Source organism: Garra rufa, chromosome 4 (genome assembly GCF_049309525.1).
Source record: "Garra rufa chromosome 4, GarRuf1.0, whole genome shotgun sequence".
Lineage (NCBI taxonomy): Eukaryota > Metazoa > Chordata > Actinopteri > Cypriniformes > Cyprinidae > Garra > Garra rufa.
This window is the reverse complement of record NC_133364.1, coordinates 54,227,245-54,246,280: the sequence shown is the minus strand read 5'-3', so window position 1 is coordinate 54,246,280 and position 19,036 is coordinate 54,227,245. Positions and strand designations below refer to the sequence as shown.

Here is a 19,036-nt window from a genome sequence, read left to right as displayed (position 1 = left end):
CCCATAAACAGCTTTGGTGCGATGGACTGATGAAAGGTCGAATGAAAATGCATTTGATATGATATTTCATATCAAGAGTGGAAATTACTGATAGACCATGTTGAAGGATTATGCTGCTAAACAGACAATGAGCTCATTAACAAATATCTTGTAAGATGTGTTCTCTTTATACAAAGTGCATGTGGTCGCCAAATCGAAACCTGATGCGCAAAAATGATATGCCACCATTAATATATTTGGATTTCATATAAAAATTTCCTGTCAGGCCCTCGATATGCTGTAAATCTGCATAAATTTGCCCAGCATAATTGAAGAGTGAGCGCTTATTTGGGCATACACCCATTAGCCTACTCAGCAGATCACTCTTTTGAGTATTGTGTAGGAATATCCCCCTCCCCACAGCCTCTCCTTTCTTTACAATCATGTGATATACAGGAAAAAGAGCAAACATCTGACATCACCAAAGTCTATTGTCAGTCGCATCTCTTGCATAGCATTACTTACACTATTTAAATGCAATGCAGTGTGATATAAAAATAATTACAAGAGAACAAGACACACCTGTTATACATCATCTTGCAGAAATCTTCAGCTTCCGGATCTGTTCAGGTTTGATTTTTCTACATTAACATTTATTCATTTAGCAGATGAGCACAAGATGCCAGATCTATACGGTAATCATTTTCATTCCCTAGAAATCCTTTTTATCCCATATATCGTGAATAATAAATACAAACAAAACTTTTTTGGAATAACCCACTTCTACTTTACAGGTGGATAGTTACTCGAGTTAAATGGATAGCGAAAATAAGATTAATCTGGCTAAACATCCCAACAACGACTTGCAGATCATGCAGGCTATATTGCGTTAGGACCATATCTGTACGTCTATACGATCTCTATATGTAGATAATATGCAGTTCAAAATTGAAATAAGAGGTTCAGGAAATCGACATAAGAACCTTACATGTAACCTTCATATATATATATATATATATATATATATATATATATATATATATATATATATATATAGTGTTGGGAGTAACGAATTACAAAAGTAAAAATATTACAGTAGTTTATTACTTTTTGCTGTAACGCGGTAATATAAGGAATTACTAATACACCTTGGGTAATACTATTACTCGTGCCAATCTCAGTAACACAAGTTAAAACAACATATTTTAACTCAAAATTAGTTTGTGAATTAAATTTTGCTTCAACTACAAATACCACAGTAAAACTATGGTTACTGAGGTAAAACCATGGTAAATGTTGTGGTTGTTGTGCTTCAACTACAAATACCACAGTAAAACTAACTAATGTCCAACTAATGTCCAGAAGCACCAAAATAAAAATAAAAAAATGATCTCATTACAAAAGAAAAGATTGTTGCCTTTCTTACCTGTTTGAAGGTGTATATGCATCAAGTGAACGGAGCAAACCGAGCCTCGCTGGTGACGTCACTGCCGTAGAAGATGCTGCGTGCTATTTGTACGCATCTGCTCTCCACAAAAGTTAATGGGAAGGATTGGCGTATCGTATGCACGCGAAACTGGACTTTGGCGTATATATTACACGCAATTGGAAAGTGTAAAGCCATGTTATTTATAAGCAAATTGATGAGAACGGGTTGATAATTTCTAGTTAACATGTTCAAATGTATTAAAATAACATTGACCAAACAAAAAGGTGAATAAAAAAATCTAGATGCTGGCAAAATTTGGTTCAACCACTCAATGTTTTTTTTCTCTGGCCCAGCCTGATCAAAAGGAGCCCAGTTGGATGGAAACATGCCCAATCTGGCAACACCGTTCCTGGATATCAAAACTTCATGATAAAATGCTAAAGCAAAGAAAAATGTTGTCGTTTTTGTTAACACTTTACAATAAGGTTCATTCGTTAACTCCTTTAGTTATGAACTATGAATGAACAATACTTCTACAGCATTTATTAGTCTTCCTTAATGTGTTAATTTCAACATTTACTAATGCATCATTAAAATCAAAAGTTGTGTTTATTATAGGGCTGTCCCCGAATAGTCGAAGATTCGATGCATCGATATGCGGAGCCTGATTCGACCACCGATCTCACAGTCGAATCTTCGCGGGTGAAACGAACATCATACCATTTTGGCAATATGGAGGTGCTCAATGTCTAATTGCACACAGAACTACTGGTTTTGTACGGTTATATTAAGTTAAATACAGCCTTTGATTATGATAATGCAGTAAAAACAAAAGTGAAAAGAAAGAAGCGTTCAATAAATATTTTTAACGTGTTTGTGAATAAATCCAACCACCCCTGTGACAGATTTAATTTTCACTTGCCCTGATCCATGACGAGATGAGGACCATCTTGACGGCAGCGATTAGGCGGCGATCACACCGAACGCGTTTTTGCTGTTGGAGGCGCCTCTTTTGAATGGTTTTCTGTTGGCAGTGAGCGTTCTGCGCTCTGTTTATGTGCCCCCGGCGCCTCGCGTTTCCGCCGCCTGCTGCGCCTCGCGTTTTTGCAGGAGCGCTCTGAGCGCCTGGAGTTGAAAAAAAAAATCAACTCTGAGCGGAAAAACGCCCAACGTTATTCGCGTTCTTTTCTATTGTCCAATCGAATGAAATGAGGTTAAAGAGTTAACTAAAGTTCAGGAGCAGGGCCACGCCTCAACCAATCAGTCTGTTCCCCGTCAGCTATTTATGCAGAACTGACCTTATCTCTGCCGTTTGTCTCAGTTTCTCGTTCGATTCCTCACCATGGATCCCGAGCTGCAGATCAACCCCTCTGGCTCAGACGACGACCTATTTGGAAATAAGTCTCCTCCGCCCAGAAAACCTTCTCAACAATCCTCACACAGCCATTCCTCACGCAGTCAACCTTCCCATCGGCTGCGTTCCGCCGTTCAAATTCCCCAAACAAGCGAGCGTTCCCACACAAGTTCACTATCCGAGGTTTCTCCAACCCCGACTCGATCACGCTCTCCACCGCACACGAGATCTTCTATCCGGGATCGCCATAGATCCCACAGGCACGGAAGCCGTCGCGATTGCTCATCTCACCATCAGAGCCAACATCCATCCACCGGCAGTCCTCGCACTTGTGGTAAGTCTCCCGGACGGGAGAGTAACATCAAGCAATGGACCGTGGCTCGTCTCCAGCGCGCTCTTAAGGATAAGGGCATACATTTCAGCCGCACGGATAATAAATCACGACTATTTCAACTTTACACAGCATCTACGATCACTCCTGTAAACGTAAACTCAGAACGCTCAACTCTTCCGGTATTCCCACGGAACCCACCTAGCGTCACTCGTGACGTCATCGCCCAGACTCGTCAACGCCCTCAGCACGTAGCATCTGCACCATCTAGCGGCGACCAGACGCAAATGCCACAAACAATGGTTCCTTCAACCTCAGAACCATTAAATCGGGTTTCCTCAAGGAATCCTTACTTCCTTACACATGATGCCACCGCACAGCCTCATCAACGGCCTCAGCTAGCAGCATCTGTGCCACCCAGTGGCAATCAAACTCAAATGCCACAAACAACGGCTCCTTCCACCTTCGAATTATCCCAGATAATTTCATCCTTTTTCTCATCCTTATGTTCACAACCATCCCCAAATCCTAACACTTATTCATCCTTCCATCCCACCATCCATTCCTCTACCCTTCCTTCAGCCGTTACCAACACTACGGCTTCTGCTACATCTGGTTCTTCTCTAACTAACCCAAACCTTGTTCCTCATGCAGCAAACTCCGGAATCATCCCCACCAGTGGATCTTATGCAGCAAACCCCGGATTTATTCCTGCCATTGGATCTTACGCAGCAAACCAAGTCCTCAACGCAGCGAACCCCGGAATGTTTCCTGCCAGCGGATCTTTTCAACCTCCTCCTATTCCTTCTGCTTTTCCATCTAATCTATCCCTTTATCCCTCCCCCACCTACCCTATCCCCTCCCCTCCCCAATATCCCCAAATCACGCCATTTAACAGCAGCCATTATACCCTGGCCACTGCAATACCTCCTCATCGGCCAGCTTCATCAGTCCTTCGACCGTTCCCCGTCTCTCCAGCCTTACGCCTGCAAATCCTTTCCGGTAACTACATAGATCTAGCCCACCTTCTCCAGCCATCTCTCATAAATATCAGTCAGCCCAGAGAACTGCAAACCAGCCTTGGCATCATGCAGCTTAGCCACACAATAAATTCTCGTTCTAAAGACCTCACCCCTACCGAATTTGCCCTCGCCTTCTCAATTTATAGAGACATAATTTGTTCAGTCTATCCAGACAGAAGGACCGAGCTAGACGACTATCTTTCTATCATTCTAGACATGGCTATACGCTTCGGAGGGACTGGCTTTTATAACTACCATGTTCTTTTCACCACTCAAGCAGCAGGTCGGTTACAGCAGTTTAACCAAGGGACATACTGGGGCACCCTTGATGCCGAACTTTATTGTCGCATCTTTGCAGCCCGTACTTCAGTCTCCTGCGAGCTTTGTGGAGCCCCATCTCACCCTGCCTCCATGTGCACAGTCATCACTTCCCTTAACCCACAGCCGTCTTCTTCACGCAAACCAACCGTGTTCAATAGATTGTCTTCAGCAGCGCCACCTCCTCCTATAATTCCTAAGCCCCTCGACATACGTCCCACAGTCAACGTCCCAATTCCCAAAAGTATAGATAAAAGAGGACGGCTGATTCTATACCAAGGAGGCAGAATGGTATGCAATAATTTCAACCATCTCGGCTGTTCCCTTTCCAACTGCAGACTCTTACACGTCTGCTCCTTCTGCGGCGGCGCCCACGCTAGGAATTCCTGCCCTCACAACCCAACCACTCTACCCGAATGACTACTAAAGTTTCTCAGCACACCAGTTAAGGTAAAAGCCCTAGCCACTGCTTTATTAGACCACCCTGACAGAGAGTTTGTAGACTTCATTATTAACGGATTCAACAATGGTTTTCATCCAGGTATTGCAATAAAGCCAGACACTTCTCACATCTCCCACAACCTTCAGTCCGCTCTCTCGGAGCCAGACATCGTTGACGCATTAATAGAAAAAGAAGTCCAAGAAGGATTTATGATAGGCCCATTCAAAGCACCTCCTTTTTCCGCATTTAGAATCAGTCCCATCGGCATCGCCACTAGAAAATACTCTGGGAAAAAGAGATTAATAATCGACCTTTCTTCCCCTCATGGAACATCCATTCCCAGCATTAATAGCATCATTCCAGCCCCAGACTTCTCCATGAAATACGCATCCATCGACCAAGCAATCACTCTTATTCGTAGGGCAGGCCACGGAGCATGGCTCTCAAAAGCGGATATCACCAGTGCTTTCAAAGTTATGCCCATCCATCCGGATTTCTGGCGCTTTTTTGGGATATCCTGGAAAGGAGCTTACTATTTCGCAGTACGCCTTACTTTCGGCTGTAAAAGCAGCCCCAAGATCTTCGACTCCCTCTCAGAGGCCTTGTGTTGGATTCTCATCAATAATCACAAGCTTTCCTATGTCCTTCACCTTCTTGACGACTTTCTTATCGTTACACCTCCATCCACACCTCCTCACTTAGGATTGTCTACTCTCGTCAAAGTCTTTTCTGAACTGGGCGTCCCCCTTTCAAAAGAGAAAACTCTAGGGCCATGCACTTCCATAGAGTTTCTAGGCATCACCCTAGACTCCATCACTTTCCAAGCATCTCTGCCTCTTGAGAAATTACAACGCATGTCATTGCTCCTTTCAAACTATCTTCTAGCAGATAGGTGCACAAAGCAACAGCTATTATCCCTCCTAGGCCACCTTAACTACGGCATCAGAATAATTCCCCAAGGGAAATCTTTTCTTTCCCACCTACTATCAAAAGTAGCAACAATCCCCTCCCTTCACGATAAGGTCACCCTGGATGATGGCTGTAAGATGGAAATGCGCCTCTGGCATCAATTCCTGTCTTCTTGGAACGGCATATCCTTCTTTTATAATGACTACGTTACACAGCCAGAAGACATTCAGCTGTATACAGACGCAGCACCATCCGCCGGCTTCGGCGGATACTACAACGGCTGTTGGTTCACTTCCAAATGGCCACCTGAGTTTAGCCATCTTGTTCAGCATTCAGACTCGCCCTCGTCCGCTCTTCACGAAATGTATCCCGTCATTATAGCAGCCATCCTTTGGGGGCATGAATGGTCCAAACACACCATACTTATTCACTCGGACAACTCAGCAGTAGTTGACATCATAAATAAAGGCAGATCTCGTTCTCCCGCTATCATGCAGTTCGTCCGCAGGCTGACGCTAATATCTGCTCAAAACCAGTTCCTAATCCGAGCCGCTCACATTCCGGGCTACCATAATAGTATAGCTGATTCCTTGTCTCGCCTTTCTTTTTAGAAGTTCAGGATCTTGGCTCCAGAGTCAGAGGTCCATCCCACGCCAGTCCCACCGTTTTCTGCCACCGTCTTCAACTAAATCCAAATCTAGAAGACCTCTCACAGGCTTCGCGTGAAGCCGTCCTCAACGGCCTTGCCCATAGTACTCTCTCGGCATACCTAACCGGCTGGAACTGTTTTAAGGCTTACCACTCCTTTTACCGAATTACATTTCCTCTTATGGATGTTTGGTCCATCTGCAATTTTGTCACGCATGCTCATTCCAATCTAAAATCAGAGTCTCCACTATTCAGACTTATTTGTCTGGAATCAACTTCATCCACAAACTGGCAATTGGCGAGCAATGCCGCTCAATTTCCCATTCCCAAGTTTCTATGCTCATTAAAGGTCTTCGGAAACAAGAACCAGCCACTATAGCTAGACGCCTACCATTAACATCCGATCTTCTGAGCCAATGTATTCATACGTTACGCTCAGGCTACATGAACCCGACGATAGACCGTACATTAGAATGCATGTTTCTCCTCGCATTCTTCGGCTTCCTGAGGTGCTCAGAACTAGCCCCTTCGACTTCTGTATTCAATCCTGCAGTCCATCCCAGCCTCTCAGATATCTCCGCTCATACCCCAGATTCACTCATCTACACTCTCAAGAAAAGCAAAACAGATCAACTTGGAGAGTCATTTCCTATTTACATCTTTCGTCTCAACTCCTTCATCAGCCCTTATGAGCCGCTCTCGGAATACGTTCGTTACAGATACGCCAATAATTCTTCCCCTGAAGAACCTCTCTTTCTTACAGAAAACGGAAAATTGGCTACAAGATCCTGGTTTAACAAGCACTTCCAAAAGGTTCTTAGCATCTCTGGCATATCTCCTAAACATTACTCTTTACATTCTTTCCGGATTGGAGCAGCCACTACTGCCGCCAGCGCAGGCGTTTCGGACGAAACCATACGAGTTATGGGTCGCTGGTCGTCCGAAGCATACCGACTCTATATCCATAACAATCTTAACGATCTCCTCCAAGCTCATGCCCACATCAGCTCGTTCAAATCTTTGGGGGTCTTCTAATAACTCTACATACGATCTACAGAGACGAAGCCCCCACTCTGAGTCTCCCTGGACAAGACTCCCCGATCAGCCAATTCAGAGAATCCTTACGACCTTTCTATTCCTATTTCCTTCATCTCGTCTTAATTAATAAAGTGTCAAATGCATAGTTGTGGCGTGGTCCTTGATAGTGAATGGAGAGGCGGGTCTTCTGTTGTGGTGATGAAAGTTTACCGTCGCTTAAAAAGTCCGGAGACTGCAAGAAATGGAGGAGAAACCTTTGGTGTCTATCGTGGGTAACCAGGAGCTGTATTATTTAGGGTTTCTGGTAATATGACAGTTTACTTAACAGCAAAAAACTAAGATTTTAGAGCATTCGCGCTATAATCCTTTGATTTGACTGACAGGACAGCTGTTTTGGTCGTTGCTTAGCAAAAAAGGCAGTGCTGTGCGCCTCGCGTTTTTAGAACTAAAAGACGCGTTCTGTGTTTTTATTTAAACCTAAATAAGTTCGTCTGTCAGTTGGCAGGCAGTTTTGGTCGCTTTATTAAAAGTTGTTGCTGTGTGCAGTGTGTAAAATAAAATAAAAAATAGTTTTACCCTCCTGCTGACTATAGTGTCGTGCCCCTCCCAACCCATTCACACACACACATAGGCCTAGATCAGGGATTCTCAACCGGTGGGCCGCGGCCCACTAGTGGGCCTCAGTGATCCTCCAGGTGGGCCGCGAGATGGCTTAAAATTAATTTAAATATTATCCTAAAATGATCAAAGCACGCCTCTTTTGTGTTCTGTGATGGATTGCTTTGGACTCGGCGCAGTCATTGCACTGTTAAATACAGACTGAACGGCGGCTCAAAACTTCTAACTGATGCACGCAAGCGTCATTAGATAGCTCCCCTCCGTGCTCCGTCATTTAATAATCACTCCGCTCAATATTTACCGCTCCCGCTCCACTCTTCGCATTGCTTGTGAATAAGTGTTGTTCACCTAAAAATATTCAGTATCTAGAAGGAACAAACTAATTCCTTTTGAACTATAATTTACCGCTCATGTCTATTGCCGCCCGTCATCATAACCTTCACATTCTTTCTGATTTGCGTGATCCATCTCTATCAAGCTAAATATGTTTAACATGTGAATTCTTGCTTAATATGCAGTAATATTACGGACAGTTGGCGTGAATTGTTCTCATGATGGAGCGCTCTTGGAGCGAGTGAAAACCACGACGCTCCGACTTTTAAAAAATCCGCTCCTCCCTCCATTCAGAATCACACCGCTCCACTCCGCGCTCCACTCACATACTCTGCAAGGGACGGATTTTTTTAGTCCCGCGCCCGCCGGCTCCCGCAGAAATCAATGTAGGGATGAGCGGGGCACAACCTAATGCGGGGTTAATTGTAACACACGTGGTTTAAATATTTCCACACATGCTAGCATAACCAAATTTACGGTGTTTACTAGTTGCCATAGCAACACTATGCAGAGAAAAAAAGAGCGCCAGAATTCAAAAGCCTTTTGAAGATATCGCTGAATATTTATTTTACCATAGTAAAAGTACATTTCTGGCTGAAGTAAACTTTTCATTTCAGTTTTTAATATTCATTTAAAATTAGACAAATCTGCTATTATTTTAATCTCCAATTTGTTATTTATCAGTTTAGATGGTTTATTAATGCTTTGCAAACCAGCAGAAGACACTAACCTGTTTTAAACTCCAGTCGCGCAGCTGGGGAAAGATGTAACACTGTGTTACAATATTCCCCGCTGTTATTAAACTATGCTATTCTGTGACATTAGCGGTGCAGTTTACACGATTTACTTCTAAGGATTTTGATAAGATACCTCAAGAAACAGGTGAATAAAGGCTGACAATCAATGTTTAATGTTCAGAAGTTATTATTTCAAGTGATGTAAAGCATTTTGGCTGGTTTATGTGTCTGGTGTTCTATGAGAGCTGTGTGTGGAGGAGTGGAGTGTTCTTCTGAATGTCTAAATGTGTTTCATCTATCTGTCCACATTGTTTTGAACTAGTGTACAGTTGTGTGTTGCGATCAAAGCCGTTCAAAGCATTGTTGCGATGTGTTCATTTTCAAACTCCAAAATTCGATTATTATTTTTTTTTTTTAAAACGTCATTACTTCATTTGAAAAAGTTAACACATGTATTTTACTGACAAAATATTTTAGTTTGTTGTGTATATTTATTTAATTCGATCAGATAACATTTTAAGCTGTCATATGGTCGTGTTACAACGTGCCCCTCAGATGTTACACCCCACCTACGGGGCATGTTGTCACGTTTCACTTCCTTTCTTTTGAGGCAAATAACGAAAAACGTATACACTGTAAATATGAAACAAAGCGATATATTTGTACTAGACAAGTGTGAAAATAACGTGGATAAAAAGTTGTACTCTGAACCCCACGTGGATTTACATAAACCGCGAAATTCAAAAAGTGTTAGGTTGTGCCCCGCTCTCCCCTATGTTATTTCGTCCGGCTCCGCCCGCGACATTCATGTTTTGTCCCCCACTCCCGCCAGCAAAAGCCCGCATAAAAGTAACCTATACCCCGTGGGAAAACAGGTCTCTACTTCATCTCTTGGCTGCATGAAACAAATCCTTGTGCTAATGTGAAGGTATTCCGCTATTGATTCACAAACTATTCATGGTTTCGGGGCTCTGATCCTTATATTTTTGTGTGAAATTTCAAAATATTTGCATAGTTGTCAAAATGAATGTCTTGTGAGTGTTTTATTATGAATGCTCACCCATAGAGGTGGATCTTGTAAAGGGTCAGTGGTGTTTATGCACATATAAGCACCAGCATCAACAGATTCAGAATGGATTTGCTGTATTTTTCATTTGTATGCATATTTTATAATGGATGCAAACAGTAGATATTCAGTCAGTCCAGTTCAAATGGACAGGTTTAGTGAGTGGAATTTTGGCATCTCCCTGTTGTTCTGTTTGGCAGGTTCACTTACTTAAGAAAAAGTACTCTGAAGTTGTAAAGAATGTCTGAATTAAAGAATTCAGGAGCTTTAAACCTGTATATGTATATATATATGTTAAAAAGTTAGAACTGAGCAGAGGGTTTTCTTTTAAATTCAGCTTTAATTTAAAGTTTGTTTGTTTGAGGTTTTTTTATAACATGCAGTAGAAGAATAAGGCAAAAAAAAATGTTTTGGTTATTAAAAAAAGGTTTAAAAAAAAATGAAATGAGGAAATGTCAGGCATAGGAGGGCCTTGCAAAATTGACCCGAGAAGGAGGTGGGCCCCGGCGCAAAAAAGGTTGAGAACCCCTGGCCTAGATGATTCGACTATCGGTCGACTATAGAAAGATTCGAAAATTCTGATTCGACTATGAAAATTCATAGTCGGGGACAGCCCTAGTTTATTAACATTAGTTAAAGCACTGTGAATTAACATGAGCTAACAATGAACAACTCTATTTTTATTAACTACATTTACCAATGGAACCTTATTGTAAAGTGTTACCTAGTTTTTTTGTAGTATATTTCAAATAGTTATTAATCATTTACTAATGATATGATTATTTCATGATTTACAAAAAGATTTTTGGATGTTTAAATTATTAGTTTGTTATAAACAAAAGTCCCACTTAAGTGGTTTAAAAAAAAATCACTGAGAATTTTGACTTATTGCATTTATTCTAAATTTAAAATGTGAAACATTTGAAATGAATTACAAATACAATGTACTTACGTGGAGAAAATATGTGTTCATTTAAAGGAACACTCCACTTTTTTTGGAAATTGGCTCATTCTCCAATTTCCCCAGAGTTAATAAGTTGAATTTTACCGTTTTGAAATCCATTCAGCCGTTCTCCTGTTCTGGCGATATCACTTTTAGCATAGCTTAGCATAGATCATTGAATCCTATTAGACCAATAGCATCGCGTTCAAAAATTAGCAACGAGTTTCGAAATTTGTCCTATTTAAAACTTGACTCTTCTGTAGTTATATCGTGTACTATGACTGGTGGAAATGCAAAGCTTCAATTTTCTAGGCCGATAAGATTAGGAACTACACTCCCATTCCGGCGTAATAGTCAAGGAAGTCTCCTGCCGTAATAAGGCTGATGCAGGAGCAGTAATACCACGCAGCTCCTGTGCAAATGCTTAACTAGCTGGGAACTCATTTCTGATAACACTCCGCCTGCTTCGGCCATATTACGGCAGCAAACTTCCTTGACTATTACGCCAGAATGGAAGTATAGTTCCTAATCTTATCAGCCTAGAAACTCGCAGCTTTGCATTTCCACCGGTCTTAGTACACGATATAACTACAGAAGAGTCAAGTTTAAAATACAACAAATATGGAAATTCGTTGGTCATTTTTGAACGTGATGCTATTGGTCTAATAGGATTCAATGATCTATGCTAAGCTATGCTAAAAGTGGTATCGCCAGAACAGGAGAAAGGCTGATTGGATTTCAAAACGGTAAAAATCAACTTATTAACTCAGGGGGAGTGGAGTGTTCCTTTAAAGTATATTATTATATTATATATTTTTTCAATGGCAACTTACTTGTAAATGACTGTGCTTTTATCTTGGGGGATGAAATACTGACCCAATTTTCTTTGTACATTTCTTTGTAGATTACTTGGAAAAAGAAAGTGACATTTGTTTTTCATTGAAAATTGAAAAGAAACTCATATTCTTGAGAGACTCCACCTGGTTAACTGGAAAAAGGGTATGAGGATAAGATATTTCATAACTTCGTCAACATCCTTTTTGGTAGTTTTGTGCTTTAAAAGGCAACTCTGTGCACCAAGTCACTCACATTCTCTGTTCCCAGCAGATCAGCAGGAAGCTCCTTCAGAAACACTTGTCTTCTCCAGCCTCTCTCTCCTCCAGTCATCATTCAAAATGAACAAGATCGTTGTTTTTAGTGAAGAAGCCTTTAGGGGCAGAACAGCTGAATTCAAGAATGATGTCCACAACTTAGAAGAAAATGCCTTCAATAAGGGGCGTCGCACCCGTGGGGGATGTGGGTGTTTTAACACCCACACTTTTCACGGTGAGAGGGTTCAACACCCACACTTTTTCTACAGTTTTCCCGCAGTTTTGAACAAACGCCTTTGCATTCGCTCCTCCGTTTCTCTGGCCGCTAGTAATGTGTCGTTCGCGAACGAGCCGGCTCTAAGATCCGATTCTTTGTAGCGAACGAGAAGAGGCGACCAAAGACTATAGAATACCAAAGACATGTCACTCGTGTAGTTTTGAATGGGGAAAAATGCAACGGTCATCATGGCCGCGAAGCTCCGCCTTCTTAGTGAAAGAGCCAATCGTTGATTAGTAAAGTCAGCGCGTCACTGCAGCTGCAGTTTGAAGTCCTGGTTGCTATAGAAACAGTCGGCGCTCTAAGATGTGCGTTCAGTACTGCGCATGCGCACTGGCTCATCTAGCCAGAAAAATAAGCGTTTTTTTTTACGCTATTAAAGCACAAGGAACTATATTTATTAAGGCAGTTCTTGTTGGAATTCTTTGGAGATTTCAAATATGAAATTTAATCGTATGTTTGGTGAACAGTTTTGGAGAATTTGATGTTTCCCCATTCAAAGAGATAGAAGCTGCATTTGGATGGCCGAGAGGCGTTTCAAAAATGGCCGCTGAGTGACATGACTTGTCTTAAAAGAACTTTGAGCCAACTCCCGTTGGGGAGAGCCGGATCTTCTGCTGTAAGTAGGGGCGGGGCTTCATTGGGAGAAAGTGAAAAAATGAGTGAAAAACGAAAAAGCAGCAGCATCTGTATTTCAGAGATGTTGATTGAAATTGAAATTCAATTAAATTCAAATTCAATTCAATGTTTTTTAATGAAAATAAGGAATTAAAAAGTTGTTTACCAATACACAAAACATTCACAACTGATAAATTGGGCTAAAATAGAAGGGAGAGTGATACTAGAGTGATACTAACTAAAGAGCCATTTGGGAGCCGAATCTTTGAAAAGAGCCGAACTTCACATCACTACTGGCCGCTCTGTGTCTACGCTCGCTTCAGCTCTTCTCTCCCCTCCCTCTCAAACATGACACCGGCTGCTGATTGGCTGTTCTGCCTTAAGTCTTGCCTGTCTTGGTGTGTAAGATTTAGCGGTCGCTCGTGCAGAGGAGGCGGGAACTTATTGTTATGATTATTTACATCTCCGTTCCCTCTCAGTCGGTCTCTACGACGTCACGTCGGAGACCGACGAATTGGGGATATCGCTTTAGAGATACCAATCCTCTTCGTGTGTAAACTAAACGAGCCAATGCACATTGGCATGCATGATTGCATCCAGCTGTCGCTGATCACAGCGTGAGCATAAATACACAGCAGGTGCAATGCACAGACAGCATTTCGCATCGGAGCCGATCTTCTTTGAGAGAGACGCAACGAGCCATTCTACAAGAACTCTTACTGCGGTGTTGGCGGTACGGCGCGTCAGCGGTGGTGGTCTCCTGTGGGTGGAAAAAGCGCGCAGTCAAGGATTGCACTACCTGCCTTCTGTGTCGCTGCGGCCATCTCCCCTGTGTGCTTCAGCACTAGAGCAGTTTCTAAAAGAGTATCACGGGTGAACGTCTTTTTAAAGACGAGGTGTTTGAAACACAATGCCGTTTCACCCGTGCGTTTCTGGATGCGGTCGTTACCTGGCGCCAGGTGATGGTCACGATCGCTGTCTGACGTGTCTGGGTATTGAGCACGCTCAGGCGGCGTTTGTGGATGAGTCATGCCGTCATTGCGGCGGCATGTCCATCACGGAGCTGCGGACCAGACTCCGCCATGCAGAGGATCTCTTTTCTTGGTGTGGAACTGGACTCGGTCAGCCAAACAGCTCGCCTCACGCAAGAGCGGGCTCAGTCGGTGCTGAACTGCTTGAATACGTTCAAGAGCAGAGAAGTGGTCCCACTGAAACAGTTTCAGAGGCTCCTGGGGCATATGGCAGCAGCTACGGCAGTTTTACCGCTTGGTCTGCTCCATATGAGACCACTTCAGCACTGGCTTCGTGGCCGAGTCCCGAGGAGAGCGTGGCAGCGCGGCACTCTCCGGGTCAAAGTAACCTCGGCCTGTCGCCTAACCTTCACCCCGTGGTCAGACCTAGCTTTTCTTCGGGCAGGAGTTCCCTTAGAACAGGTCTCCAGGCACGCTGTGGTACACACGGATGCCTCCACCACCGGTTGGGGAGCCACGTACAACGGGCAGGCAGTGTCGGGGGTTTGGACGAGCCCCCAGCTACACTGGCACATCAACTGCCTAGAGCTGCTGGCAGTACGCCTTGCCTTGAACCGTCTCAAAGGGCGCCTTCGAGGCAAACACGTGCTGGTCCGTACGGACAACACTGCGACCGTTGCGTACATCAACCGACAAGGTGGTCTACGCTCCCGTCGCATGTCACAGCTCGCCCGTTCTCTCCTCCTCTGGAGTCAGAAGCATCTGAGGTCGCTTCGTGCCATTCACATTCCGGGTTTGCTCAACCGTGCAGCCGACGAGCTCTCACGAGCTGCGCTTCCCGGAGAGTGGAGACTCCATCCCCAGTCGGTCCAGCTGATCTGGAGACGTTTCGGGAAAGCTCAGGTAGACCTGTTTGCTTCTCCAGAGACGTCCCACTGCCAGCTCTTTTACTCCCTGACCGAGGGTACACTCGGCACGGACTCCCTGGCATGCAGCTGGCCACGGGGCCTACGCAAGTATGCGTTTCCCCCTGTGAGCCTTCTCGCACAGACACTGTGCAAGGTCAGGGAGGACGAGGAGCAGGTCCTGTTAGTGGCGCCTTACTGGCCTACTCGGACCTGGTTCCCAGAACTGATGCTCCTCGCGACAGCCCCTCCCTGGCGGATTCCTCTGAGGAAGGATTTACTGACTCAGAGACGGGGCACCCTGTGGCACCCGCGTCCAGACCTCTGGAAACTACATGTCTGGTCCCTGGACGGGACGCGCAGGTTCTGAGTGATCTACCCCAAGGAGTGGTAGACACCATCACTTCAGCGAGAGCTGCATCCACGAGACATGCTTACGCCTTGAAGTGGAACCTGTTCGTCGAATGGGCTTTCTCAAGAAATGAGGATCCCCGAAGATGCTCGGTCGGAGTCGTGCTTACCTTTTTGCAGCAGGGGTTGGAGCGTAGGCTGTCACCCTCCACCCTTAAGGTCTATGTAGCCGCTATTTCTGCAAACCATGACCCCGTTGAAGGAAGGTCGGTAGGTAGGCACGACCTGGTCGTCAGGTTTCTTAGGGGAGCCAGGAGGTTAAATCCTCCTAGGCCCCCCTCCGTACCCTCTTGGGACCTGTCTCTGGTGCTCACAGCACTACAGCGGGTCCCCTTTGAGCCTTTACAGTCAGTCGAGCTGAAGTATCTCTCTATGAAGACTCTGCTCCTGCTGGCATTGGCCTCCATCAAGAGGGTAGGGGACCTGCAGGCGTTTTCGGTCGACGATTCGTGCCTTCAGTTCGGGCCGGTAGATTCCCAGGTAACCCTGAGGCCCCGGCCTGGCTACGTGCCCAAGGTTCCCACTACTCCCTTCAGGGATCAAGTGGTGAGCCTGCAAGCGCTGCCCCCGGAGGAGGCAGACCCAGCCCTAGCTTTGCTTTGTCCCGTCCGAGCATTAAGATGCTACGTCGACCGGACGCAAAGCTTCAGGACCTCAGATCAGCTCTTTATTTGTCACGGAGGACGGCAGAAGGGGAAGGCCGTCTCCAAGCAGAGGATGGCACACTGGATAGTGGATGCCATCGCCTTGGCTTATCAAGCTCAGGGCATGCCCTGCCCGCTCAGGTTGCGAGCTCACTCTACTAGGAGTGTTGCATCCTCCTGGGCGCTGGCTCGTGGCGCCTCGCTATCTGACATTTGTAGAGCTGCGGGCTGGGCGACCCCTAACACGTTCGCTAGGTTTTATAGCCTTCGTGTAGAGCCAGTCTCCTCCTGTGTTCTCACCTCAAACGGGTAGAAACACTGAGAGGCACTGGCTCAGGTCGGCTTGCTATCTTCTCCAGAGTGTCCATGAAGACCCTGTCGAGTCCTCCTTCCTTGGCTCCAGACGTAGCGGAGCGTCTAGGCGCCAGGCCTCTCTCGATGAATCTTTAGAACCGATAGAAGGCTTAGGATACATGAGAGACTTAAGTGAATCCCATATGTCTTCCACGGTACCCACAGAGACCGTGTTTCCCTGGTAACCTTCTACCATCTTCACGAGGGTTCAATCACCTCCATTCTTCCATATGTCCTAATATGAGCCATATGCGTATTGCTCCGAACCTCCTGCGGGATGGGTGGGAGCTCCGCACGTTCCCAGTGCTCCAGCTTCACTAAGTAGGTAGTGCTATGTTATACAGTGACTGGTCTTTCTGATCCGCCCTTGGCCTTAGCAAAAATTGGAGGCCAGGTGGCTTGCTCAGGACACTGGAGGGGGGCAGCAGCTGCGGCGCTTTGCTAGGGATCCCAATTCGTCGGTCTCCGACGTGACGTCGTAGAGACCGACTGAGAGGGAACGTCTTGGTTACGTATGTAACCCTCGTTCCCTGAAGGAGAGAACGGAGACGTCACGTCCCGTCGCCTCAGCTGCTGTACCACCGCTGTGCGGCCGGACCCAAGCTCGGCTCCTCAGCGAAATCCTGTCTATGCATTGCACCTGCTGTGTATTTATGCTCACGCTGTGATCAGCGACAGCTGGATGCAATCATGCATGCCAATGTGCATTGGCTCGTTTAGTTTACACACGAAGAGGATTGGTATCTCTAAAGCGATATCCCCAATTCGTCGGTCTCCGACGTGACGTCTCCGTTCCCTCCTTCAGGGAACGAGGGTTACATACGTAACCAAGACGTTTTCCAGGTACATTGAATTTTTATGCTTTTGAGGTTTTAAAATAAGCTTGATATATGTTTGGGAAGATGTTCTGTTTATGTTTTGTTGACATGTCGAATGTTTTGTGTATTATATTTCGTTTTTTAGGCTAATGGCAATTGCTAATTGGGACAGTTTTCAGTAGCTAACTTAGCTAAACTCGGTTATGTGTGTGGCATGCATTGCATAAAGTAACTGTTTGTCTCTTGTAAGGAGATCAGAAAGAGCACTTCTGGTTCTTTTAAATGAGAGATATAGTTGGTCATATATTATTTGGTCAGTTGTTGTTGTTGTTGCTTGCATTTATATATGCACATAGTTAATATTTTTGATCTGATTGTATGAAATGTTGTCTGTATATTTGGAGTAACAAACTAATTTCTCCCTAAGATTATTTAAGCATGTCTGATTCTAAATCTTTAGCAAGCCTTGCAAGTGTGTTCTGAGTGTGTTTTTAGTATCACTCTAGTATCACTATCACTCATTTAAATTGAAAGCTTTTTATAACTTGTATGTTAATACCTTTTGTACCCTTCTGTCATTGCATTCATAATTTTTATTGTTAACAATCAAACCACATTCATCCCCCACACTTTTGAAAAGCTTGCTACTCTCCTGGCTTCAATGATGTCATCTCGTCCGTGAAAGTCGTTGGCGCACCATGGGTAGCATATTATGGGAAGAATTTCACTGGAAAGCAGCGGTTGTTTGAGGAAGGAGAGTACGCCACCCTTGAAGACAAAGGAAGGTTTTCTTCTCTCAGGATGATCACAGATGACCTGGAAAACCCTAAGATCACATTGTTTGAGCACGTCAACTATCAAGGAAGGAAAGTGACCCTGCACGAAGAAACCAATCTTCACAACATCGATTTCAGCGACGTCGCTTCCTCCCACAAAGTGAAAGGTGGTGTCTGGGTCCTCTACGAGCACATCAATCGTCAGGGTGCCCAGCTTGTGTGTTTCCCTGGGGAAAAAGTCCCCAGCTATATTCCGCTCTCCTTCAATGATGTGGTCAGCTATGTGCGTCCCTTGCTGCCGAAGCCATAGACAGCATCATTCAAAGTGTGTGTTTTTGCAGCTGAATATGAACTGGAACCCTATTGGAAAGAATGAAGCAGGTGCTGGGAAATGACTGATCTTGACAAGAAACAATGACCGTGACTCCAACAAGTCTGAAAAAAACAATAATAATCAACCTTAAAATATCTGTACGAAGACATACTGCACGTTTATTAGGGATGTGCATCTCCATAACTGAGGCCGATGCGATATGCATCTCGATGCATAGCCAACGATACGATACATTAAATATACATGAAGTTTAAATACGATGCAGTGCAATCCGATTTCGATTCGATGCAGTATGATGCAACGAAACAAATATTATGTTATACTATGTAATAATAATATGATGTAATTACTTGGTAGAGGATGCAGCTGCTTTACCTCTGCCATGTTAATCTATGCTCTATGTCAGGGGTTCTCAACCTTTTTTACACTGGGGCCCTCCTCTTTCTTGAGTCAATTTTGCAAGGCCCCCCTATGCCTGACATTTCCTCTAAAAGTGTTTACTTTTAAACCTTTTTGATTAACCAAAACATTTGTTTTGCCTTTTTATTCTTCTACTGCATGTTATAAAAAACCTTAAACAAAGTTCAAATTAAAGCTGAATTTAAAAGACAACCCTCTGCTGAGTTCTAACTTTTTTCACACACACACACACACACACACACACACACAC

At 44.3% G+C, this 19,036-nt stretch overlaps 1 protein-coding gene across 1 annotated transcript; it reads left to right on the top strand.

Moving 5' to 3' along the window:
- The first annotated feature begins 550 nt into the window (after positions 1 to 550).
- Positions 551 to 18,966, top strand: LOC141333762 (epidermal differentiation-specific protein-like). The gene is made up of 4 exons (XM_073838887.1): positions 551 to 609; positions 12,072 to 12,166; positions 12,275 to 12,493; positions 17,897 to 18,966. The coding sequence occupies exons 3-4, from the start codon at positions 12,343 to 12,345 to the stop codon at positions 18,340 to 18,342; spliced, it is 597 nt and encodes a 198-aa protein (XP_073694988.1). The 5' UTR covers positions 551 to 609; positions 12,072 to 12,166; positions 12,275 to 12,342; the 3' UTR covers positions 18,343 to 18,966.
- The last annotated feature ends 70 nt before the right edge of the window (positions 18,967 to 19,036 follow it).